At 46.5% G+C, this 26,096-nt stretch overlaps 1 protein-coding gene across 1 annotated transcript in view; it reads left to right on the plus strand.

The window, feature by feature from the left end:
• Positions 1 to 398: 398 nt before the first annotated feature.
• ARGLU1 (arginine and glutamate rich 1) overlaps positions 399 to 26,096 on the plus strand; it is a 144,231-nt gene continuing 118,533 nt past the window's right edge. The window contains exon 1 of the mRNA XM_086934166.1: positions 399 to 1,074. Coding sequence (XP_086790292.1) covers positions 674 to 1,074 — 401 coding nt within the window. The 5' untranslated portion in view covers positions 399 to 673. The remainder of the gene's footprint in view (positions 1,075 to 26,096) is intronic.

The following is a 26,096-nucleotide window of genomic DNA, read 5'->3' on the forward strand; positions in this document are numbered from 1 at the left end:
TTAAAGCTAAAGTCTGACAAGTTTTCGGTTCTATATTTAAAAGTTGGATATAAATCATTAAAAAAACAAAGGTATGTTGCGGGATGTCGGTGAGATTTAATCTTCGCAGTTTATAAATTAGTATTATTATGCTAAATGAATCAAGCAAATGCTTCCTATCAACGACTTTTTAACCGTCAAACATGGCCGCTTCCTGAAAAAGATGCCCAAGAGAACACATCCGAGTTGTCAGAGCAGCGCTGCTCGTTTTGACAGTTCTGATACATTTTGTTTACATAGTGACTCCAGCCCGACGCCTTCCACGTTTGTATCAGAGTAAATTAACTATCCGAAGACATTCGTGTGTTTCCGGAGTCGCTCCGAAGTCCTCGGGTGATGCCGTCAGTCCTGAGTCAAGCAGTCGTCTTGCATTGTGGGATAGCAAGTCGCGCGAGAAGTCTAGCCTGTCCGCCATCTTGTCTGGGAGATTTTCCGTGAGCGGCCTGTCGGTTTCTTCGCGGTGGTGTCCGGTGGCGGTGATTCCTCAGCTTTTTGGTTTGAAGCCCTGGAGGAGGAGGTGTCTAGTTTCAGCTTAGTCTCGGAGGGCGATATTTGCTCGTTGCAGCAGCTTCAACTTATAGCCTTCTGGCTGGCCAGCCGGCTCCTTCCCGTCTACTCCTCTACAGGCTCGGCCATGGGCCGCTCTCGCAGCCGCAGCTCGTCCCGCTCCAAGCACGTCAAGAGCAGCAAGCACAACAAGAAGCGTAGCCGCTCTCGCGACAAGGAGCGCGTGCGCAAGCGTTCCAAGTCGCGGGAGAGCAAGCGCAACCGGCGGCGGGAGTCGCGCTCACGGTCCCGGTCTAACGCTGCTGCGTCGGCGGCGGCAGCGGCTGCTGCAGCAGCAGCAGCACGGCGGGAACGAGAGAGAGAAAGGGAACGTGAACGGGAGCGCGAGAGGGAACGGGAGAGGCCCGTCACCCCACCGGAACGCGTGGATATCTTCGGGCGTACCCTGAGCAAGCGCAGTACTTTGGACGAGAAGCAGAAGCGCGAGGAGGAGGAGCGCAAAGTCGAATACGAGCGGCAGCGCAAGCTGTGAGTACCTGCTTAGGGATCAGGGACTGCACCATAAAAGGGCTGTCTGGCGATGGGTGTGTGTGTCGTGGCCATCCTGCATGTCTACGACCTTCTGTTGGGTATGTGTTCAAGTCTAAGATCTCACACAGTAATAAGATCTTATACTGGAAGTTGCAGCATACTTAGGTTTTATAAGATGTGCATGCGTTTGAAGCATCAGACAGGAAAGACCATAAAGAAAAGGTGCAACATGTCTTAGGTTGCAAACGAGGCGGTGCGTGTCTTCGACCTGTGTTGGAGGGAGCGTGTATATGTTTATAGCTTAATGCCTGGAGGTGCGTGTCTGCGGTTTTATGCTGACGGCTGGTGCATGCGTCTGCGGCTTCATGGTGAGGTCTAATGGTGCATGTGGCTGCGTCTTCTTGTTGGAGTACACACATCTCTGCAGATTCATGCTGGAGGGAAGCGCATGTATCTGGCTCCATGCTAGAGGTGAGGCGGTGTCATATTTTATGCTGTGGGGGCGGGGCCTGTGGCTCATACTTGATGTTCAATTTGTGGATGCGTAGGTCTGCGATTTAGTAATGGGTGCTTCATGTAGGAAATAGTGGGTGGTCGTTGTGCTGGGCTGCATGGGTGAGGTCGTGCCTGTTTTAAGGACTCACGCAGGTGAAACGTGTCAGGGATTTAATATTGTTGCATGATGTATAAGTTGGGGGTCAAAAAGTGGTTGGCGATTCACAGGGCAGGACATTTGTGTAGTGGAATGGCTGATAAATATTCCCGAGTTTGACATATGTCCTTGAGGCCTTCACCTTGGATAGTGTTATGCGCAAGTAAATATACAGTATGGGTAGATTGACACGTTATGGTGCTTTTATATGGCGGTGGATGGGTTCATGAATTCAAGTCTTGATGTGTATGGTGGGAATGCCTGATTTGGGGTCAGCAAATCTCTACAGGTTGTGTTTCGGTTGTCCAATAGAGGTAGGGGGATCCATCTTGGATTTGGACTAGACTAGCAAAACCACATTGATGTGTAATTAATCTGCAAGTGAGCTCGGATTGTTCATTGAGACCATTTAGTAAATGTTTCTTAAGGTAATATCGGCAAGTGAAGAGCAGATGCGAACTAGACTGTCTCCACCCAAGGAGAAATCAGTTTTAAAGCAATTTAGGTAACACGCCATCATCGGCAACATGGGTTGCAACAAACAAATGCCCTTTTCTTTATTTTATGATCTCCTTTGCAGTCGTAGTTGTGGCAGAGTGTTTCATAGATCTGCAGATTCTATCCATGCAATAGAATATTTTAGGATCCACTTTTTCGTATACAGCCAGTTGCTTTGTGAGAAGTTGTCTTGTCTGATAAGTTTAACTGATTAGGCTCCTCTGGCACCCATGTTGCATATTTTTTAGAGGTGTCATAACCTGCTCGTCTCTATTGAATTCGATGGATAACCTGTATTCTGGATCTTGTTTGTGTAAGGGATGCTTAGTCAGAATTAGATGCGTCCTTAGTGGCAACTAATGAGTTTATAAGGAATGGCAAAAAGTATGTTGGTGCCCTGGATCTCTGTCTTGGATGCTGATTGTAGAAATGGGCCCCTTTTTGAAATGATAGCCCCACTTTTTTTTCCTGGCATTTGCTGCAGTTTTGACTGTAGTGCACTGGGTTTCTGCTAGAAAGTTCAGCTGTAACCTGTACACTGTAGGGAACAACTACAAAAGGAGTGGCAATCTTGATAAGGAGAGGTCTAGGATATTTTAAACACTGTAAGGCTGACCAATACGGCAGGTGGGCAATAGTGGAGTTAACCCCTTCCATGCTCATGACGAGCTCAGCTCGTCATGAGGCACAGTGGAGCTGTGCTGATGACGAGCTGAGCTCGTCATAAATGAAGCAAAATGACACTTTCCAGCACAGGAGGGGAAAATGCACAGCAGCGATGTGGTTAAGTATTAATAATAGACTATGGACAATCTGCTCAATATACGCTCCAAATGTAGACGATCCAGAGTTGCTAAATTTCTTAAATTTAGAACTTGCCTCCTGGTCACCTTCGTTAATCATATGTTGAGATTTAAATCTCCATATTGAGGCTAATATGAATATATGTGGTATATCTCCTTATCAAGGTGGCAAAAAAAACCATATAAAGCAATTCGGTCTCTGCTACTAGATCATGGTTTACTTGATGTAGCTTATGAAAAAAATCCTTCAATCCCGGGTTTTACATTTTTTTCATTCCCTCACAAAAAACGTGTGCGCTTGGATTATTTCTTTATCAAATCCGCATTAATTAAAGATACTTCATTTGAATCATATCCACGTATTATCTCGGATCACAATCCAGTAATGATTTAACTTAAAACAGATACGCTCTCCACTTCTTAACTTAGAACCTGGACATTCGACAGGAAATTATTAGTAGACTCTGAATACTTGGAATTTATGTCAAAGTGGATAAAATCATTTTTTGAAATTAATAGAGGAACTGCACAAGTCAAGAATGTCTGGGATGCTTTTAATGCAGGGATACGCGGTGAATCATTGTCTTATGTTATCAAGAAACAAAAGATCAATTGGCGAAAAATTAAAGTAAATTATAAGAACGTTATGGAGTGGGAGAAGAAACTAGTAGCAGCAATAGCTCTGTCACAAGATACAAGGTATATCCGAAAATAATCTAGCTATTCATAAGGCACGATTGTATGAAATGTTTGCAACCAAATTAGTGGAACAGATGGCAATCTTTCGCTCTCAGATATATGAATTGGGTGAGAATTCAGGTAGGATACTGGCGAGAAATTAGACCAAGAGAGGTTTATAACTCCATAAATTCTTTACGCGACGAGACAGGACAGCTACATAATAAATCTGAGTCAATCCTTGAAATTTTCTGTCGATTTTATGCTAAACTATATCAATATGACTCTCTATTTTATTCAACAGATCTCTTCATGAATTTTGGGAGAGCACTTCACTTTGCTTGTCTTTCTGATGCTCAAAAATTGGCTTTGGAATCAGACATTACATGGGAGGAAATAGAAAAAGCATTACTATCACTGGCGTTGGGGAAAGCAGTGGGTCCTGATGGCATTCCGTTGGAATTCTATAAAATATTCGGGAATGTCATAAAACAAGATATTTTGATTACTTTCCTCGAGGCACAGAGGGAAACCACCACCCTCTTGGAGCGAATCCATAATTATGACATTTCCCAAAAAGGATAAAGATCCTCTGAATCCGGCATCATATATGCCAATTTCCTTAATAAATGCCGATAGCAAAGTATATTAAAAAATGTTAGCTTACAGAATTTCACAAATTATACCTTCAATTGTGTCACGCTGGCAGCACGGTTTTGTTCCGAATAGAGATACGTCAGACCATATTCGGAGAATCATTGCTTTGATGGATTGGGCAGAAGGTACCAATACACCAATCGGAATCGCCCTATTGGATGCTGAAAAAGCATTCGATAGGGTGGCCTGGCCCTATCTCTGGGACCTACTTTATATGAAGGGATTTGGCCCAGGAATATTTGTAGCTTTAAAGGCTCTTTATCAAAATCCGACATCTCGCGTTAAATTGGGCTCTAATAAATCTCCTTTTTTCCCCATTCAGCGTGGAACACGCCAGGGCTGCCCATCCTCTCCACTTCTTTTTGCCATCTATATTGACACTTTTCTTAATAAACTAAACCAGGATGACAAGATAAATCCAGTAGAGGTAGCAGGTGTTAGTTATAGATGACGTGGTAGTTGTTACTAAAGACATAGTGAAGGCTTTCACTAGGATTGAGGAATTGGCAGTAGAATTTGGGTCCTTCTCAGGATATAAATTAAATCTCTCCAAAACACAAATACTCTTCGTTGGTCAAAATCCTCCACCCCAAATCAATATAGTTACTGAAGCGACATATTTAGGTATCAAGTTAACCACTCCAATTATTAATATTCTTAAAATTAATTATAACCCAGTATTAAAAAAAGCCAACTCTACGTTAGAACGTATTGACCATTTACACTTATCATTATACGGTAGGAACAACATCTTAAAAATGCTAATCTTGCCAAAATTCATATACCTATTTAGTGCCACATGAATTTCCGATAGACTTCTTTAAACAAACGATAGGGAGATTTTTATGGGGCTATAAGGGTAATCGAAGAGCCTACAAAAAAATGATCCTACCAAAGACAAGAGGAGGATGGGTTACCCCACATCTTTTGTTTTATTATTTGGCGGCTGTATTACAATACATATCCCCTTTAATTATCGGTAATAAAGCCCTGATCTCATTTGCACACACCCCGTCGATTTATGAATTGGCTTTAGGAATCAAAGCTAGAGGGCACCTTCTAAGAACAATAGAACCTAGTTACTACAAAAAGACAAAATTTAAGATAGTAACTGCAGCATATAAAACATGGAAAATTATCAGAAAACTTGTTGGGATTCCAAAATTATTGAGGTACACTCAATTAAACTCATCACATTGTGTTCCTCCCATATTTAGAGATGCTACTATGAATAAATGGTGCAATTATGGTATTACTTATCTGGGTGATATATGGACAGAGAATCGTATATTTTCATTTGCTGAACTTCAAACTAAATTTAATCTCACGAGACTGGACTATTTCAAATATTTGCAGATATATAGTTTTTTCAATTCAACACCATATCGAGATCGACAAGATCTACAAAAGATCCCATTGATTGAGAGTCTCTTCTCAAAAAGAAAGATAGGCTATTTTTATGATATACTTATGACTTTTCTTCCGGATGACTTATCCATGATTCAACAAAAATGGGCAGTGAAATTGGGGAAAAATGTATTGTTAGAAGAATCAATTGAGCTAGCTAATTCTATTTTATTTCCTGGTAGATCACGTACACAACATTATATGATATTGTTTGATTTGTACTACACTCCAGCTAAGGTAATGAAATGGGGTGCCACAGCTGGTGTTTCTTGCAATCGGTGTTCCTTGATTGGAGCAGAAACTATTCACATGTTTTCTTCTTGCCCCAAACTCACAATATTACTTTCAGAAATTTATTCAGATTATATTAGGTTATACATTAAATTTAACCCCGGAACAGTTATTATTTGGACTTTCAACTGACACTTTAGGAAAAGAACACCAGTTTTTGATTTTTATTATGATGTCTGTATTTCGAGCATGTATTACACAAGAATGGGTCAGTGCAGACCCACCTTCCTTTTCTATGTAGAGAGCTCGGATCCTGGCCAAATTCAATCTTGAATTTGCTATTTATGCAACAAAAGGATGGAGAAAAAAACAAATGGGGAGAAAAATGTGGGCGCCTATGCAACAATGGACTCCAGGAGAAATGAATGGACAAATTTAAGACACTACTTATCCGTTTAATGCAATTTTATTTCTTATAATGTAAAATGGTCTCATTTTTGTTGTTCTTCTTTTTTCTTTCTGTGATTATGGAATTACCCTACAAATGAATTTGATCTTTAATGTAAATTGTTTATAACTAACATCTCATAGCAAAAAAAAGTTAAATCTTATCTTTCTTTAATGCTGTTAATCTGACTTGTTTGCAATAAAAACAAGTTAAAAAAATAAAAAAGAAAGTTCAGCTGTGCTCTTTCCCTAAAACAAGGAAACGGCAATTGTTCCCCAGTTGGCAAGACACTTAGCACGGCAGTTAGTCCCTAGTAAATGATAGCTAAGGGGCATGGGTACTATGATGGTCCCTAACGGCTGCATCATGTATTCTGCCACCCTAAGGGACCCACAACCAAACTAATGCAGACTGCCTGAAGTGGTGCAAATGTGAAAATACGACATGGCACACACCCTGTGTGTCCTGTCCTCAAACACTGCATGCAATACATTTGTGACCCCTACAGCTGGCCTTATAGCCCTAAGGCAGGGTGCAATATATAGCATGTGAGGACATATCTACATGAGTACATATGCCCCCGTGCTGTTGCTAGATAGTACCAGTGAACAGGGAAGCCATCTAAAGTATATGTACTGGTCATTACTTGTTCCCCAGTTACATGAAGTCTTCACTGAAACCTATGGTGTTTGGTATCAAACTCTATGTCTTAATAAACCCCTACTAATGCCAGTAGTGGATTTATTAAAACCTGCCCCCAGAGGTTACCTTGGAGGTGCCTCCTAAAATCCTACCAGCCTCTTAGTTTGCTGATTGGTATAATTCAGCTGCCACCACAGATATGTCTCGGACCTCCTGCAGGGGAGAGCCTGTGCCCTCATAGGACCGAAACAGTGCCTGCTTTGGAGGAAGATGTTCACACCTCTTCCAGGAGAATGGCTAGTGAATCTGCAGGCCAGGGTCTTCAAAGCCCCAGTCGCCTTTGATATGCAGTCCTGGCTTCCCCCAGACCTGGGAGATGCCACCTCCTGCCAGAGGCCCATTTGACAACAGCAAGTAGGGGGGTGGGATGCGCACCATTATTCCAGTATATTACGTTCATCCATGTTATATAATGATTGCGTGCATATTGGTTTGGTGCCATGCCCATGACACCAATTAGTTAACAACTCCAAGGGGTGGGGTGTCATCTCGGCCCAAACCAATAGCACTGCTATATGGCCTTAGCCGCAAATTAACTCCAATTTTGCCAATGTAATCCTAGTAATCCTTTTAACCGCATTGCTGCGGCGGCTTTTCCCGCTGTGTGCGGCAATTTACGAAAAGCCGCGTTACGTGACGAGCTCAGCTCGTCATCCGCACACGACCACCGTGGCTGATGACGAGCTGAGCAACGTCCAGTTCACTGTTACGCAATTCACTGGGCCCATCGACACCGCAGCCACCCAGGAGGTGGTCACATTGCTCCTTGAGGTCAGATCTGTCTTCCCACCAAGTGAGAATATGCCCGGATCAACCAGACCCTCCTGCATCTGTATCTGGGGTACCGGACCCCATGCAGCAATCAAAGTTTGAGTCCAATGACACAAAGATAGAGCAGCTGACGAGGGACGTCTGCACCGCAGAGGCCAGGAGTGTGATCTGGTTTACTGTTTTGTCCCCCCTGTGCAGGTCTAACACAGACCTGTGTGTGCCATGGACGCATGAGCACCAGCGACCAAACCTCCCCAGCCAAGGTCAACGACAACCAATGGTGCTCCCCTTCTCCTAGGACCTCCACAAACTGAGCCTCCTTTGGGAGCTTCCCAAGTTCCCCTCTGCAGACTGTTTTGTAGGTCGCCCTCTCTTTGCCGATGGTGTAGCGCGCAAGACTGCCAACCTGTACAGCACCTCTGAGCCCGGACACCCCGTGGCAGGTAAACTTGAACTGCTGGTAGCACTGAGGATCTTGGCCCACTACCACCTAAAGTCCTTAAAGGATCCCCTGAAAATCATTTCCAAATATACGTATGCAGTGTATTCCTTTATCTCCATAGGAAAGCATTAATGCGTAAAGATGCATTTGAGTTAAGTTTTTTACTTGCCTGCTAAACCGAAAAGTACTTACTCCCTAACATACTACTTGGTGTTAAAAATGAATATAAAAATACTTATTTTTCTAAATTGGTCTCAAGTTTGTTCTTGTGTGTCTCATTTGTTGACTGTGTGTTCAACAAATGCATTAACACTACCCTCTGATAAGCCTAAACTGCTCACCCACACTAGCACCAAAGTGAGCATTTGGGATTATTTAATTTAAGCCCTGTAAACCATTATAGGTTGTCTGGACTTTCTACATAGTATACCTCATTTTGGTATACTATCTAAAAAGGCAGCTTCCCACAGTGCTGAATTAATGATCCTGCCAGTGTTTGTGAGTTGAGTTATTTGATATATAACATACAACAGTAGTTCACTGTAGACTTATTTAAAAGGAAAACACTTCTACAGATCAGTGGAGTCATACAATCTCCGCAATAGTACTTTGTTAAAAAAGCTATAATATTTTTCTGATCTGAGTTCAATTCCAAAAGCAACCATAAGATAGTTATATTTAATTACACTTATTAATATTAAATGTATTAAATCAATCAAAACCAAGCTCAGTCATGTGATACAATGTGCTCAAAATAGTGCACAACTGATGCTATGAATTAAACGTGAAAAAAGTGTATTCCAAAGAAAAGAAAGACATAGCAGTTGATTGCTCAATTCGCATATGTGGGGTCAAGGTAGAAGCCGATGGCGTTTTGACCTCAGGTCATTAGAGATCAACATCAGGACTGGGGTGATGGGGAGAGCACACGGTCTGAATACAATTAAATTATGTAATAGATGATTGGAGCAGGTCAGAATATCGTACCAATTAGGACAATGTAGGAAAACGTACATGAGTGGTTACTCTTGCTCAGTTTTATCACAAGGAATTTCTCCCCGAATTGGGAGAAGAAACCATCGTGGTTGTGGGAAAAATAATAAAAGACCACAGTCCCTAGGGCTGCTTAAGGAACAGGGGGGATTTTGGAGAAGGGGTCATAATTGTTCTTACCTCAAGAAGATAAGCTCTCCTAATCATTGAGTAAGAGCAGCAACAGCAAAAAGTTATGAACTGCTAAGGGAAAAATAATTGATCGGCTCCGTGGGGGGAGGGGGGGGGGGTTTGAGAAAAAACAAATAAAACAAAAATGGCTAGGGTGTGAGGATTCACTTCTGAAGGGCTAGACGCCCAAATCTGTTCCAAAATGACAGCAAATGTAGTTGAATCTTTACAGTTAATGGTGGTATACAGGGCCAAAGTTAAAGACACGCGCTGCTACCAGAGATCTCCCCATGTGAGGGAGAGAATGTATCTAGGTAAGCATGCATACATCATACAATCAATCAATCAATCAAGAAATTTATATAGCGCGCTACTCACCCGGAGAGTCTCAAGGCGCTTGGGGGAGGGGGGGTCTGCTACTGCTCGAACAGCCAGGTCTTGAGTTGCTTCTTGAAGGAGAGGTGGTCTTGGGTCTGACGGAGGTGGATGGGGAGGGAGTTCCATGTCGTGGCTGCCAGGTAGGAGAAGGATCTTCCTCCCATGGTGGCTCTTCGGATGCGTGGAACGGCGGCGAGGGCGTGGCTGGTCGAACGAAGCTGGCGGGGGGGAGTGTAGAAGGTCAGGCGGTTGTTGAGGTACCTGGGGCCCAGGTCGTGGAGGGCCTTGTGTGCGTGGGTGAGGTGTCGGAACGTGATTCTCTTGTTGACGGGGAGCCAATGCAGGTCTCTCAGGTGTCCGGAGATGTGGCTGTGACGGGGGATGTCCAGGATGAGTCATGCGGAGGCGTTTTGGATGCGTTTGAGTCTCTTCTGTAGTTTGGCTGTGGTTCCGGTGTAGAGGGTGTGTCCGTAGTCCAGTCGGCTGGTGACGAGTGCCTGTGTGACCGTCTTCCTGGTTTCGGTGGGGATCCATCGGAAGATCTTCCGGAGCATGCGTAGGATGTTAAAGGACGAGACAGCGTTGACTTGTCTGGTCATCGAGAGGGAGAAGTCCAGGATGAAGCCCAGGTTGCGTGCGTGGTCCGTTGGTTTGGGTGCGCTGCCATGGGCAGGGGGCCACCAGGAGTCGTCCCAGGTGGAGGAAGATGGTCTTTGAGTTTCAAACGGCTGTTCTTCATCCACTCGGCTACTTCTTTCATCCATTCGTGTAGGTTGGTTCTGGCGGTGGCTGGGTCGTTGGTGAGGGAGAGGATCAGCTGAGTGTCGTCGGCGTGGGAGATGATGTAGAGGTTGTGTTGGCTTGCGATGGCCGCGAGGGGGCTCATGTAGATGTTGAAAAGGGTGGGGCTGAGTGATGAGTCTTGTGGTACGCCGCAGATGACTTCGGAGGCCTCAGATCTGAACTGGGGCAGGCGGACTCTCTGGGTTCTTCCGGCGAGGAACAAGATGATCCACTCCAGTGCCTTCTCTTGGATTCCGATGTTGCTGAGGCGTTGTACTAGGGTGCGGTGGCAGACAGTGTCGAACGCTGTGGAGAGGTCCAGGAGGATAAGGGCCGCTGTTTCCCCGTTGTCGAGCAGGGCTTGGACGTCGTCAGTGGCTGCGATGAGGGCAGTCTCGGTGCTGTGGTTGGATCGGAAGCCGGACTGCGAGGGGTCGAGGGATCCGTTCGTCTCGAGGAAGGCGGCAAGCTGTCGGTTGACTGTCTTCTCGATTACTTTAGCAGGAAACGGGAGGAGCAAGATGGGGTGGTAGTTCTTGAGGTCGGTGGGGTCTGCTAATGGTTTCTTCAGGAGGGCGCCGAGTTCGGCATGCTTCCAGCTCTCCGAGAAGGTGGCGTTTTTGAAGGAGCAGTTGATGACGTCTCGGAGTTGGGGTGCGATGACGGAGGCGGCATTGTTGAAGACGTGGTGGGGGCATGGGTCGGTTGGTGATCCGGCGTGGATGGTGCTCATTGTGTGGATGGTGTCATCGGTGCTGACCGGGGTCCAGGCGCGGAGGGTGGTGGTGGGGGGCGTCGGTTCGGTGGTTGGGTTCGTGGGCTTTGTGCCGAAGCTGTTGTGTATGTCGGCGATCTTGCTGTGGAAGAACGAGGTGAGTGAGTCACAGAGTTCTTGCGAGGGGGTGATGTCGTTGGTTCCGGCGCTGGGGTTCGAGAGCTCTTTGACGATGCTGAAGAGTTCTTTGCTGTTGTGTGCGTTGTTGTCTAGTCGTTCCTTGAATGTTGTCTTCTTGGTGGCGTGGATCAGCTGGTGGTGTTTGCTGGTGGCGTGCTTGAGGGCAGTCATGTTGTCTGTAGTCGGGTCTTTGCGCCAGGCTTTCTCGAGGGTGGGGCAGTTCTTCTTGGAGTTCATGAGATCGGCGTTGAACCAGGAAGCCTTCTTGTTGCCGGGTCTGCTGGGATGGTTTTTCAGGGGGGCGAGGTCGTCAGCGCAGTTGGTGATCCACTGTGTGAGGTTGTTGGCTGCCTGGTTGGGGTCCATTGAGCTGGCGGGAGGATTCAGGTTCAGGGATGTGGATAGCTGGTCGGAGTTGATCTTGTTCCAGCTCCTGCGGGGAACCTGTTGCGGTGGGTTGTGGTCCTTCTGAAGCAGAAGTGGACGCAGCTGTGGTCTGTCCAGTGGAGTCCGGTGGAGTGGCTGAAGGAGACGTCCTTGCTGGAGTAGAAGACTGGGTCGAGCGTGTGCCCGGCGTAGTGGGTGGGGGTGTTTACCAGTTGCTTGAGTCCGAGATTGGCGAGGTTTTCCAGCAGGGTGGTGGTGTTGCTGTCCTTGTTGTTCTCTAGGTGGAAGTTGAGGTCCCCTAGGAGGATGTAGTCAGCGGAGGAGAGGGCGTGCGGGCTGATGAAGTCTGCGATGTGTTCGCTGGATTGTGTGCGAGGTCCTGGGGGTCTGTAGATGAGGGTGCCTCTGAGTGTGGTCTTGGGGTCGGTGTGTATCTGGAAGTGGAGATGTTCGGCGGCTGTGAGGGTGTCGTTGGAGTTGGCCGTGATGCAGATGGTTTTCTTGTGGACGATGGCGATGCCTCCTCCTGTCTGGTTGACGCGGTCCCTCCAGGTGATCTTGTATCCGTCCGGAATGGCGATGGCGGGCGCTGAGGAGGCGTTCATCCATGTTTCCGTGAGGAAGGCGATGTCTGGAGATGTGGTGTCGAGCAGGTTCCAGAGTTCCACGGCGTGTCTGTGGACGGAGCGGGTGTTGAGCAGGATGCACTTCAGGTGGTTGCTGCTGGTGCTCGGCTTGGCGGGTGCGGTGCAGGACCGGATGCAGGAAAAGTTGCAGGATCGGCAGCGGAAGGGTCCGTGGGTGCGTCGCGGGGTGGCTCTGTAGCATCCGGGGATCCGGCCGGTGTTGTGTGGCGGCGTCTTACTTCCGGCGGGTGGGATGGCCTCTGCGGGGGCCAGGGGTTCTGGCGCTGGGCGCGGACGGGCTTGCCTTTGGCGCACAATCGGCGTGCCCGCTGCGCGTGCGTGGGGGCGTCATAAGAAGGGAGCCGGGAGGGAGGGTCCGCTGGGTGGTGGGAGCGGGGTCCAATCGGCTGGCGGGGGGCGGGACCGCAGGGAGGCAGCGGCGGGAAAGTCTGGTGCGGGCAGCTCAGCGAATCTCTCGCAGGAGCGGTAGCAGGAGCAGCGTGGGGGCGACCAGGCCTAGGCAAGGCTCAGTGGTCGAACAGATTGAACCCGTGTACAAGGTCAATTTGGCAGAGTCAGCACATAACCTAACTTGAAAGCAGTGGAGTTGAGGCCTAATCCTGTATTTCATTCGTGTGTTTTCAAATGGCAGAGTTGACACCAAGGCAAAATCTCAGGTTAGTCAAGTAATTGAATCACAACTGTTGGCCTAAGTTAATGAATAGACTATCTCAACATGTTTTAAAATTTTACAACAATTATGCTGCATATATATTATAAAGAATTCCACACACATGAAATACATAGTCGATATTAAATCCAGCAAGCATTGGTAAATGCATTAGGTTCAGCCAATGTGCTAAATTATATATATATTTTCAATTGAAGTTTTAAGTTGGTGAGCAATTGTTAACATATACGAAATGAAATCTTAAGTGAAAAGAAAACCACATGTAAAACATGATCTATGTGTGTGATTTAACTAAGCAATACCTCTGAATCGCAGTAGATGTTCCACCCAGTAAACGACCATCAAACGACTCTTGTGTTGATGGGAATCAACGATGGGAGCACACTGCTAGCCTCTCCGCGGATCGCCCCTCTGCATTCTGGTATCTGCAGTGCATATAACTTGAAGAGTTAGGAAAAAGTTTGTGAGTGGCTCACCAAGATTGGTGCAAGTAAGTACTTGGTATTTCCAGTATCTCTAGACACGAGACATGGCTCCTGTTTCGGGATAGTATCCCTCATCAGTAGAGAAAAGTTCTGGGGTGGCATAGAAGGCAGCCAAACAACCGTCACAGGCTTTGTTGCCTCTCAGGTGCGCAGGTGCGTCTCCAAAAGCTCGTCAGCTTGGGGGCTCACAAGAGCCCTATAACATGAATCAACGATGGGAGCACACTGCTAGCCTCTCCGCCCCTCTGCATTCTGGTATATGCAGTGCATATAACTTGAAGAGTTAGGAAAAAGTTTGTGAGTGGTTCACCAAGATTGGTGGAAGTAAGTACTTGGTATTTCCAGTATCTCTAGACACGAGACATGGCTCTTGTTTCGGGATAGTATCTCAACTCTTGAAGTCATACGTACTGCATATACCAGAATGCAGAGGGGCGATCCGGCGGAGAGGCTAGCAGCGTGCTCCCATCGTTGATTCTGACTCTTGTGTTGATGTACTTGCTGCTTGCCACAATATTCAAGTGATCGACACATCTGTGCCTCATTAAGGCAGGCGCTGTACAATGAAACCTGAAACATGAAAAGGAGATGGTGATTCTAGACAACAAATTACTCCAAAGGTTGCTGAAAATATACATTTGGTGCTGGTTAGATCAGTACATGCAACTAGAGAATCCTGTGTACACCTGCGTCTTTGATTTCAAACTGGTTCTATGTTGGTGTCCTTATCATGCATGATTACGAAGATGTACACATGAAAAAAGGGCTAAAATGAAATATGTTGCTAAATGCGTGCGTTGGTGTCTGGCAACCATATTAAAGCCAGGCTGGGTGGGTTCCGCAAAACGCAGGTGCAAACAGTACTTCGGCGTCTGGAAACTGATAAGAGAACACGAGGAACAACACAGTAACAAGCATTGGTAAATGCAGGAAATGGTGTGCTGCAGTTAATAGAAGCAGAGTTGCAGAAGTGTCAAGCACAGAAACCAATGAAAAGCAAGGGGGCGGGATGTAAGCCTCCCATAAGACTTATATTGAATACAATAGCAAGCGCTGTGCAGGCGAAACCTATAAACTTATGTAATACACTAAGGGGCATACAAAAATATAAAATCTTAATTGTGAGGTCTCAATCCATATTTTTTTTAAATTCTTTTTATTGAACAGTTACGAATCAACAGCACAAGGTACATCATAGTGCAGAGGAGTATCTGGTACGTTACATTTACTTTCAAGTCAATACATGAGTCATTACGTGTTAGTAGTTATATACGGCGATGGTGGAATCATCATGATTGGGAACGGTCGGGGGTACAGATATTAACTCGAAATATATTCCAGATATGGGACAGTTTATGGGGCACCCCCGTGCCAAGTATACTGTCTTTTCCCTGAACACACAACAATCCATGTCTCTTTTCCAGGCCTCTATTGTTGGCGTGTGAACTGCTCCCATAGCTTGGCGATATTCCTGTTTGCTACCATAGGACCCAGTGTTACCCATATTGGGCGTTTGTTGTTGAGGTCTGTAGGCTCCCACACATTCAGGAGACATCTTTTGGCTTCTGGGCGAATAGTAAGCGTGAGTACCTCACTGAGGATTTCGTGTGTTTTGTGCCCGTATCGTTGGATATGTACACATTCCCACAATATAGGCATTAAGGTTCCCTCACACCCACAGCGCCTCCTGCGGTCTCCGACTTCCGCTTTCCCCATTTTCACTAGACTTGGTCCTGTTACTTATATTCTATGCAAAATTTTAAGCTGGACAAGCTGTAATCTAGCTGAGACAGCCACCTCTTGTGGGGAGTCCGCTGCCACCACCCAGTCCTTGTCATCTAGAATTATGCTGTCTCTTTCCCATTTCTCTCTTGTGCGTCGGAGTGGCTTTCGCTAGCAGGTAGCTGTCTAATAACCTAGCCTCAAGAGGCGAGGAGTCCGGAGGAGTGACCCCCTTCTGTAGTTGTGCCACAATGCATGGTGAACCTGCATGTACCTGAAATGTTCCGTGGTGGCTAAGTCATGTTCTTGCTGTAGGGAGGCAAACGATTTAACTTCCCCTTTCACCTAGAGGTCTCCCGTCTTGGAGATATCGATTAGATCCCACTTGTCAAAACCCGTAGACTTCCACAAGTTTCCAAGTAGTTTCGAGCCGCATATGGGGGTTGCCAACATTACGTTGTGCTCCCACCCCAAGCTTCTATTGGCGGCATGCCAGACTTGCACCAAGTGTTTTGTGAGCCCTGTCAGGTGAAGTTGCCCTTGTATTGAATAGAACGCTCTATTGTAGTTCCCTCGTGGTAGCAACCACCGATCCATGGCATAGCCCGTGTCGTCCTCTCGGTGATATGTTCTGTGGTTGATAGCGGCCAAATGCGCTGCCCAATAATATTTTTTAAGGTCAGGAAGGAAAATTCCCCCATCATACTAGCTGAGGTTGAGTTTAGCAAGAGCTATGCAGGGTTTTCCATTCCACAACAAGCTTCTTTGTAGGCTTTCGATTTCTCTAAACTAGCTTGCAGGGACTAGGTCAGAGGAATTTTGCAACGTGTATAGAAAGCAGGACAAGGACATCATTTTAAATGGTGGCACCCAGCCCAGCAGCAAAAGTGGAAGCGCTTTCCAGCTTACCGTATCCCGCTTCAGCCTTTGGGATCTGCTGTGATAAAAATGCCCAGGTACTTGGAGCCTACTATGGTTACCTGAACCGGGCATCCGTTTGGGAGGCCAGGAGGGGGACCATTAAGGACGTACAATATAGATTTGCTCCATTTGATCGAGTAGCCGGAGTGCCTGCCAAAGGCTGCTAATATGTCTAGCTCCAATACGATTGATGCCTTTGGGGAGGCCAAAAACAGGAGTATGTAGTCCGCATAGAGAGATGCAATCTTCCCAGGTTTCTGCCCATCGCAGTCCACGATGCCAATGGCTTCAACGCTCGCGCGAATGGGGGTTGGGGGGGGGGGGGGTAGAGAGTGGGCAGCCCTGACTAATCTCTCTACCCAGTGTGAATACTTTTTTTGTTGTTGACGCCCACTTGGGCTATGGGTGCTGAGTAGAGGAGCTTGACCCACTGGATGAAGTGCGGGCCGAATCTCATTTTTGCGAGGACTGCGAAAAGGCATAGTCCTTCGACCGTGTCAAATGTCATTGTGGCATCTGGTGATACAATTCTCGCTGCCACCTGAATAGTGGCTGCCCTTCCCATCACTCCGTGGACTCTGCGCAGGTTTAATGCGGTGTTACGCTGAGACGTGAAGCCCGATTTGGTCTGGGTGAACCAGTTCACTTATCACTTTAACTAGTGAATAAGTCGCCGTGAACATTTGACCAGGAACACCAAGGACTGTGACTTCTTCTTTCCCCCACCTGCCAAAGTGGTGAGGACGTCTTTGGAGTGTGTGTGCACCTTCACCTATGCAAGAAACCCAAACAGGATTGTCATAGCCGCCCCCATCAGGAGCTAAACACCCACAGGGGGAGCTGCAGCCTCCTGCTGGTAGCTTTAGGAGCACAACAGCAAATGAAAGGCTCTGCACTCGCTGACTGGACCGTGGCAGGCTGACTTACCAGAACTAAGCTGCAAGTGCTGTGATCGCCTGCGGACGCGATGCACTCCGAAACTCTTGAACTCTCCACACCTGCTGCTAACACTTATAGCGACCTGAGGGCCCTGGGGAACTTGCGGCTTATTTGAGCATGTTTACCCTGTGTCACTATTGACTTTATATCCGTCATGGTGGACTCTTGAGACTGACTACTAATGGGGCATACCCTGGATTTTACAAATAGTGAGTGGGAAATAACCACTATCACTAACACGAGGAGCAAGTGGGACAGGGAAGTGCCAAAGAAACAAGAGGACCCCAACCTCAGGGGAGGGCTGTGTAATTGTGAGTTTCATATGTTTCTTTTGTGTGGTTAGAGGTAGAATTCAAATCTTTCTTTTTTTTCTTAAAAGTGTTTGGCTGGACAAGGATTTATTGCTACTGATGCACACATTTTGAGTTATGAGCCAGTGTTCACTAATCTGTAATTACTATCCAAAGGAGGCTCAGACTACTCAGACCAAAGTAACTTGAAAGTCAAGTGCAGAAGGGGTACTTGGCTCAGTTGCTCCGAGTCCATAATGGAACTGGCCCCCGGTCTATCCGGAGTAAAAGGCCTAGGCCCCCCCCCCACTGGTGTGCCCAGTAACCACTGCTTGCTCCATGGCCCTCTGAACGGAATTCTGAGATCTCATGACTCCCTGCTAAACCCCCCGCCCCCTCCCCACCGCCCCCCACAATTCCTTACGAAGCTTACTGGCCTGCGATGAATGAAGGAGAATATTGCTGTATATTCAGCTATAGGCTCCAGAATACAGATGCATTCGCACTGTTTGTATAGCCTCTGGTTGCAAGCCAGGTCAGGCTTCACTCTGAATGATGAAGCAGCAGATTGGAGAGAGAGAGGATTGACAGAGATGGTGGAAGACTCCATAATACCTCTCGCTACATTGTGTAGCTTCTGGGAGGCACAGGTGTTTCCAAATATCCACTTCAGCTTTGCAGAATTCCTAAAAGCTCTAGGAGATGTCTTAGCTTCCAACTAGAAAGTTAAAAGCATATCCGAACTGGAATTCAGATGCTAAATTGATGGACTAAGATGTAAAGTGAAATATTGAATTTGGAAAAAGAGGTCTCATACCCACTTTTCCCACGTGTCTGTCAATGCCGGGTGGTGAGTTAGCTTTGCCTAAACAGTTGCGTCTAGTTTCTACCTACGCATGCCATAAGGAGCAGAGCTAGGAGACCTGTTGTGGTGGTGCTCCTTGGTTTTGTGATTTCTGTCGTCCGAGTAGCCATGGAGAATGATGGAAAGGCATGCCTGTTAAGTCTCTTTTCTTCATGCCTTGGAGCCCGAAGGTGGGTATTGCTCTGGGTGACCCGGGATGCGTCCGGAGTGCAATGCTGCCTCCAATCATCCTTCCAATGAACTATCACACCAAACTCTCACGTCACCCATCTGCTATCTCTGACCACAGTGGAACTATTCCCCCTCTAGTCCTCAACAACAGATTCACAAGGTTGCCTCCAATCAACACCACCCTTTTTCTCTCCTGCAAATTCACTCACACACAGCAACACCACATGTGGTTGGGTTGTAAGCTCCATGTTAGACCAAAGTCTTCTTCCAAATGCTGCTGGAATGAACGCAGCCACACACAATAATTCCCTGTCAATGCCATGGAAATGTTGGACTGGAAGTAGAATAACTAAATTGATAGTCTCCTTTAAGCGCTCAAGTACTGCCTACTGTACTATCCTTTCAATTCTTCTGTTCTCTATCTCATGCAGTCAGTTGACTCTATTGATTTTGACTACTGTCGCCTTGCCTTCTGGACATGGGTGTGTTGGATAACTGGCTTCTCTTGGTTCCCCTATGTGCTCTACCATTCCATTATGCAGTTGGCGACTTGATGATGATGCTGTCTATTGGAAAGGTCTGGATATGAAGCAGTTGAACTTGTTTAACTCTTTCGCATTTCCTTTGGTTTAATTCATTTGTTATGTAGTGTTGGCTTGTGACAAAGCCACTTTGAAGCGCTGAGGGCCTTGAGGAGAAAGCAGTTCACAAATTATTTTGAACGCTTGCTTTGGATGAGGCAGCATCAGAATTGAATAAGATCGGGTCATGCAGGTAGAGAGTTCAGATCCATCCTTCAGCTAGTGTCAAACCGAGCACGGAGGCGCTGTTTCTGTTTCAAGTGCAGGTGAACCTAGAGGATAACAATCTAGATCAGAAGACTTCTTTGAATATGCTTGTTCTTGTGTTTTTTTTTCTTTAAAAAAAAAATCCCTAGTTTAAATAGATTCTTCGATTTTGTGCACAGAGTATTCCTGAGTTGTGCTTCAAACATGCAGAAATATTTTCCTCCATGAGTATTCAGGTCAAATAAAGCCTGGCCTTCCTGGGTCTTAGGTTGAACTTTGAAATTTAGCCCAACAAACGTAATTGAATATATTGTGATCCGAGACCTTTGTAAACTTTGAGGACGTACAGAAGATTTTGATTATTATCACTTTACCATTGGTAGTTAATGCAGATCTTTTGAAGAACGTTGTGATATGAGGATTTCTTTTATTGAAATAGTTTTCTTCCTTGGTTTTCCAGCATTTGTAGTTTCTGTATCTTTAAATGTTAACCTTTTCGCTGCTAGTTCTCTTCTCCCTAGAATGCTTTATAGGTCGCAGCCTACCAGGCAGCCCAGCTGTCTGGTTTCCTGAAGACATCTGTCTGCATTAGTTAACCCCCATAACAACTGAACCTTTTTCTACTGGTGGTGTTACAGTCTGCTTTATAAGTTGATGAGCACTATTTTCTTGAATGCTCTTCCCCTATCCCACCCATGACATTGCTTATTTAGTGCTTATTCCAACCATAACATCCCAACACCCGCCCGCTTATATATGATTAAATTGCTTATTTACTTTACAACGCAGTCCGCTTCAACTATAGGAGCCACGCTTATTTATTTGTTTTACAGTGCGGTTTGTACTTATTCCTTTTTAAAATGTAGTATTTATATATTTATTTTGCAAGAACGGCTCGCTTTATTATATAGCAGGTGCACATTTTATTTTCTCCTTGAGAAGCAGCCAATGGCGACCCACTCTGTTATTTCAGCAACACTGCTGAAACTGACCCGGGTGTTTCTACAGACCCTCAAACGCTGAAATAGTTGGAGAAGGGTGAATATGTAGGCACTCACTCTTTAGGAAACAGGGGACCCCTATATATCTACTCCACAAGCTGTACACAGGGAAAAATATGCATTAAATAAAGGGCTATAGCTAGTTTATTTTAAGAACAAAACCTATTCTACATCTCTGTAACCACTAATTTAGAGAATATATAGACAATAACAAATCTAGAAGAGTATATTTCTTTTTATTATTTTCTGCAAATTCATTATCAAATTTTCTTTTGTTTTATGAAAAAATTATCTTTTTGAAAGCGTGTTCATTTATCTCACATGATCCATTTGACAAAAATCAACATAAATGAATTAGTTCCATGAATAAATACGATCGACGTTGGGTTGATGGAGGCAGTGTGGCAGATGTGGACTACGCACGTTTCGGCATTTGTGCCTTCATCAGGTAACCTTCTATTGCACTGAAATATGAACTTTGGAACTGGATTCTTATTGACCACTCATGATGAATTAAGACTCCATATGTAATTCAGCTAGGCGCGACTATATTTAGTACTTGGCGTCCATAGTTATTTTAATACGATTTGTGAATTCCACCTTCATAGATAGTTGAATGGTCGAAATGATAGGAAAATCCCAAAGATAATTATCTCGAAGTAGTCGATCAAACTGTGTGTGTGTGTGTGTGTGTGTGTGTGTATATATATATATATATATATGTATGTATATGTATATGTGTGGCCACATGGATACAAAAATAGGGATGTTCAAAATCTCATCAGCTTAAAGACTGATAATCAGTATATATCGCCGATATTAAGCATGTAATGTCAGAATATCCTAAGTGCCACATTGTGAGCATACCAGTTCCCCTTTCGGGTGGATGTCTAAGCGTGCATGAATACTCTGTGTTTTGTTCTTAAAATAAACTAGCTATAGACCTTTATTTAATGTATGTAGGCACGCACTCACTACAGGGAACAAACTGGAGTTATATTTACTTCTGCTTTTTTTTTGTCCTCATATCGCCACAGTGTCTGCAATACTTAAACCGCCAAACCCATTCTGACCGCCTCTCGATCTATTGCATTCACGTTGTTCTCACCAAACAGATCCAGCCTGCCTGGCTATAATCTTAAACTGTGCCATTGGTGTGATCATTGGATCTTATGTTCTATCTGTGGCTCTTCCCTCTAGGCCGGCCATTTGATTAACTCATCCCACACCTGCCTTCCATATGCGGACGGCATATCCATTTAGCCACATTAATCCAATTTATTATACTATGAGGTAATGGGTCAATTCAATGTTTACAAATCTCCCTCCTGGCTAGCAGTAGCAGATAAAAGACAAGACTGGTTTGATCCCTGCTCAGTGTACTTTGTGTGGTATTATCCACCCTCAATAAAACTAATACCGAATTTAATGCAGTGGCAACTTCCCGAATATCTTTTAAGATGGACTCAATATATGCCCAGGTGAACAGCATGTTCTTTACCTGCTTTCAGAAAGCCACCTCTTCTACACCTCGGAGTAGGTTTTTTTTCAAACTTGGAAATTTGGGGTGTCCAGTAATCTGACAATTTCAAGGAGCTATTCCATAATGGCTGTATGTCCACCCCTGAATACTATCCTCCTACATGCTATATGATGACATCATGTTCTTATCTTCTGCATCCTGGAGCTTCCAGTACCAAGTGGCTACTTCCTTTATTTTAGGTCTCCCATCCTGGAGAAAGGACTCTAATTCCCAGTCCCCCCCTTATCTCAGAGGTTGCAAGTCAGGATGACAACTGCACATATTTAAACCTAGAAAGCTGGGGGCGTGGCTAAGGCGCGAGGCGGAATGGCTGCCTCTTGAGGGAGCTCCGCATGCCAGGCTGACTTATCCAGCAAATACCAACGATTATCGGCACATGCGCTGCTAAAAACTTCATGCAGTGACACAGTATCATCTTTGGTGCAATTTGTGGGGGACCTTGATCCGCGGAAGCAGTTTGTGATCGTGCAGAAGGTCCGGCCGGGCCGCTGGGAAAATGGTGGCCGACCGCGACTGAGCTGGAGGAAGCGGTGCTGAAGGGCGGCGTGAGTGCGCTGGGTCCCCCGGAGCGCTAGACTTTTAGGTTCATCGTGTTTTGGGCCCTCCTGGCTGGTGTACCTACCGAACATACGACTGCAGACGGCGGGACCGGAGGACTCTGGAGCCGTGGGGGGCGCTTTTGTGCGAGAGGGCCCCGGTGACCTGACCTTGGGAGCTGTTGTGGCGGAAACACTGGAGAAGACACGTGGAAGACGCTGTGGATCGGAGAGCGGTTACCCGGAGGCCCGGCGAGGTGCGTTAAGTGGGACAGGGGCCTGTGCGTGTGTTTGGCTGCATGGCTGGGCTTGGATGCCCCCGTGCTTGGGTGTGGTCGTGCGACCCAATCGGGCCGGCTGCTGGATTAGGGCCGCATCCGCTGCCCATATTGCGGAGCGCTTATTTGGCTGAGGCATCTGAAGTATGGGGGCGCTGGCTTGGCGTGTGTCTCGGCTTGCCTAGCCGACTGTGTCAGGCTGTGGCTCTCCAGGCCAGCGGGTGGCAGGCTGGCCTGGGTTTCGCGTGTGGGCTGCGGTGCCGTGCCCCCGGGGGCGATATCCTTGTCTGGACTGCGCTGCCCTACGGCGAGCCGCTCTAAGGAGTCAGGAGAGTGAGGCCCGTGGGCCCTGACATTTGGGGCTACGTGCTGTGTCTGGACTGGTGGCTTTTGGTGGGGCCCGATGGTGCACAATGTATACACTCGGGAGCTGCACACGAGACCAAATAGGTTGCTGGCTTACTGGTTGTGTCAAATTGACATGCTGACCTAGGCAGGAATGGTGATTGCGAGTCCCGCTGCTGTAACTGCTTGCTGCGGCCTATCTTAATACTGCTACTTTTTTCCTGAGGGCACTGATAGAGAGGCGCGTGATTGCCGCAGCATCGTCTGACTGACTGGTTGCTATTAGGGCCATATTATATGGCTCAGTGCTCCTGGGTCGCTAGACGTGCAGAGTTTGGTTATCTACACATCGTTGGCGCACATTTTCACTATGGGTAAACCTGACACCAAACCGCCGAAGCTACAGTTTGAGTCTAAACGCAACACCAGTGCAGCTGAGGCCATGGGGGCCAGACTGCGGCGCAGGGTGCGCCGGACACTCCGGAGTCTCCGGAGGATGACACCAGGACTACCCTTCTTGAATTGTGCTCAGGGCTGAAATCTATGGCTAGCAAGATAGATGCGCTCAAGTCCAGCCTTGACGTGGTGAAAAATGAGGTGGACACACGAACATCGGCTAGATGTCCTGGAAAATAGGTTGTCAGATACTCAGGACTCCCAGGCTGAATCGCACACTCAGATAATGCAGATGGAATAAGTCCTAGAGATCATCTAAGCTAAAAACAAGGACTTGGAAGCGCGGTCTAGGTGCAATAACCTCCGTATAATTGGTCTCCCGGAATCCACTGCAATCTCGAAAATGGAACTATTCATAGACAATCTCCTAAGCGAGCTTCTTCGTCCAGTATTGTCTTCCGTAATGATTGTAGAGAGAGCACATAGCTCCCTGGGCCCTAGACCGAAACCGGGCGCACCAGCTCGTCCGATAATAGCAGGGCTGCTGAACTATGCGGATAGAGATGCTATATTGCGGGAGGGCAGAGCCAGAAGTCCCATAACGCACAGGGGCAACACCTTGTCTTTTTCCCGGAATACACCCCTGCGATGTAGGCGGCACGAAGGGAGTTTGTGCCAGTAAAGAAAATTCTTCAGTCTGCCTCTGTGCAGTATGCTAAGCTGTACTCCGCTAAATTAAAAATACTGCATGATGGCCAGGCGCACTTTTTCACAGACTCAAAATCGGCTCTGAAATTCTCTAAACATATCTGCAAACACAAGCCACATCAGAATGGGCTGGGTAGCCCAGCCGCCCGGTCAAATCCCGAGGACTCCGAATAGATGTAGTGACTTTATTTCATCATGTGCATGTTTGGCAGTCTATCGAAAGTATATTTCGTGGTTATACCCAGTGCGTTTTTTTTAAGCCTCTTGACGAGAGCAGTACTTTTCACTCTGTTATGTTGCATGCTGTTGGTTATGCAATTTTGCTTACAGGGCATTTTAGATGCCACTGTTGTTCATGGTGACTGGCACGTAGGTGTGCCACACAGATTCAGCCTGTCACCCTCACCACATGGTGGGTGCACGCTGCTGTTCCTTCCCACCAAGCGTGTGATCCCCTATTGTCAGTTGGTTGTCCTGAAAGGAGGGAGGGGGTGGGAGACGTTCTCGACCTAATTGGGAGGTTAGAGTGGGTGGAGGTAATGGGAGGGGGGGATGGGTGTTGTTTTTTATGATTTTGTTTTTTATTCAATCGTCTGGATTGTGAGTCGAGGACTATTGTCATCTTGCAATATTTTGCTCTGCTGTCACTGTTGTACTGGTCTGTGCTAGATGCTCTGCGAAATGGACATGTTGAGGCGCTCATTGAGTGAACGATACAGGTTATTAACCTGGAATGTAAGAGGACTAAATTCTCCTAAGAAAATACCGCAGATCCTGGCCTGTTTGTCCTGTCAAGATATCCATGTCGCTCTGCTGCAGGAAACGCATTTAGCTAAGCATACAGAGCAGGGGGTCGCTAGCAGATGGGCAGGCTATAGACTTGCTTCTTCTTATTCGTCCTATGCCAGGGGGTGCTGATTTTGATCAGGAGAGGTGTTGTATTTACTCCACTCCAGGCGGATGTGTAGCGGGGCGCTGTGCAATGGTACAGGGGATTCTGGAAGGTACCCTGGTAACTATCGTAACCATGTACGGACCATTTGTGGATGACCCGGACTGCTTCCTAAGAATGTATGTTAAGTTGAGAGAATGGCCAGATGCGGCCATCCTGTGGGGTGGTGCTCGTAATACATATCTGAATCCTGAGCTGAATAAATCTAATCCTTTGTCGAACTGGACACCCAGGGTGGCTCAGGTTGTACAGATTGACGTGTTGGAGTTAGAGCTGAGAGATGAGTGGAGAGTTCGCAACACTTTGCTAAAAGAGGATACCGATGCTACACCGTCATACAATAGCTTGTCTAGGTTGGATTATTGGCTGCGTCTGACTGGATATCAGAGTTCACTAATTTACCGCGCACTTTTTCGGACCATAACCCGGTGCTACTAGATATAATTATCCCGACAGTAATATGGCGTCCTTTCACGCGGCGGCGGTCGGAGGCGCTACTGGAAACTGTGTATGAGGCGGCGGTGCGGAGAGGCAATAGGGCAGTACTTCGAGATCAATAAAGGATCTGTGGACAGTGCCTCCACGTTATGGGAGGCTTTCAAGGTGACTATTAGAGGGGTATGCATCAGTACCACAGCGGGCATATTGAAATCTCAGAACGCAACTATCTAAAATCGAGACTGCACTATGCGACCTAGAGCATACTTATACAGCCGCCCCATCGGCTGATATAATGTGCAGCGCACATGAGCTTATACGGGAATATGACACGCTTGCTGAGAATGAAGTGCGATACATTTCACGTAGACACGCTGCCCGTAGGGATGGCGAGGGGGGGAGACGAGGTCGTACTCTGGCTAATAAAA

Source organism: Lissotriton vulgaris, chromosome 8 (genome assembly GCF_964263255.1).
Source record: "Lissotriton vulgaris chromosome 8, aLisVul1.2, whole genome shotgun sequence".
Classification (NCBI taxonomy): domain Eukaryota; kingdom Metazoa; phylum Chordata; class Amphibia; order Caudata; family Salamandridae; genus Lissotriton; species Lissotriton vulgaris.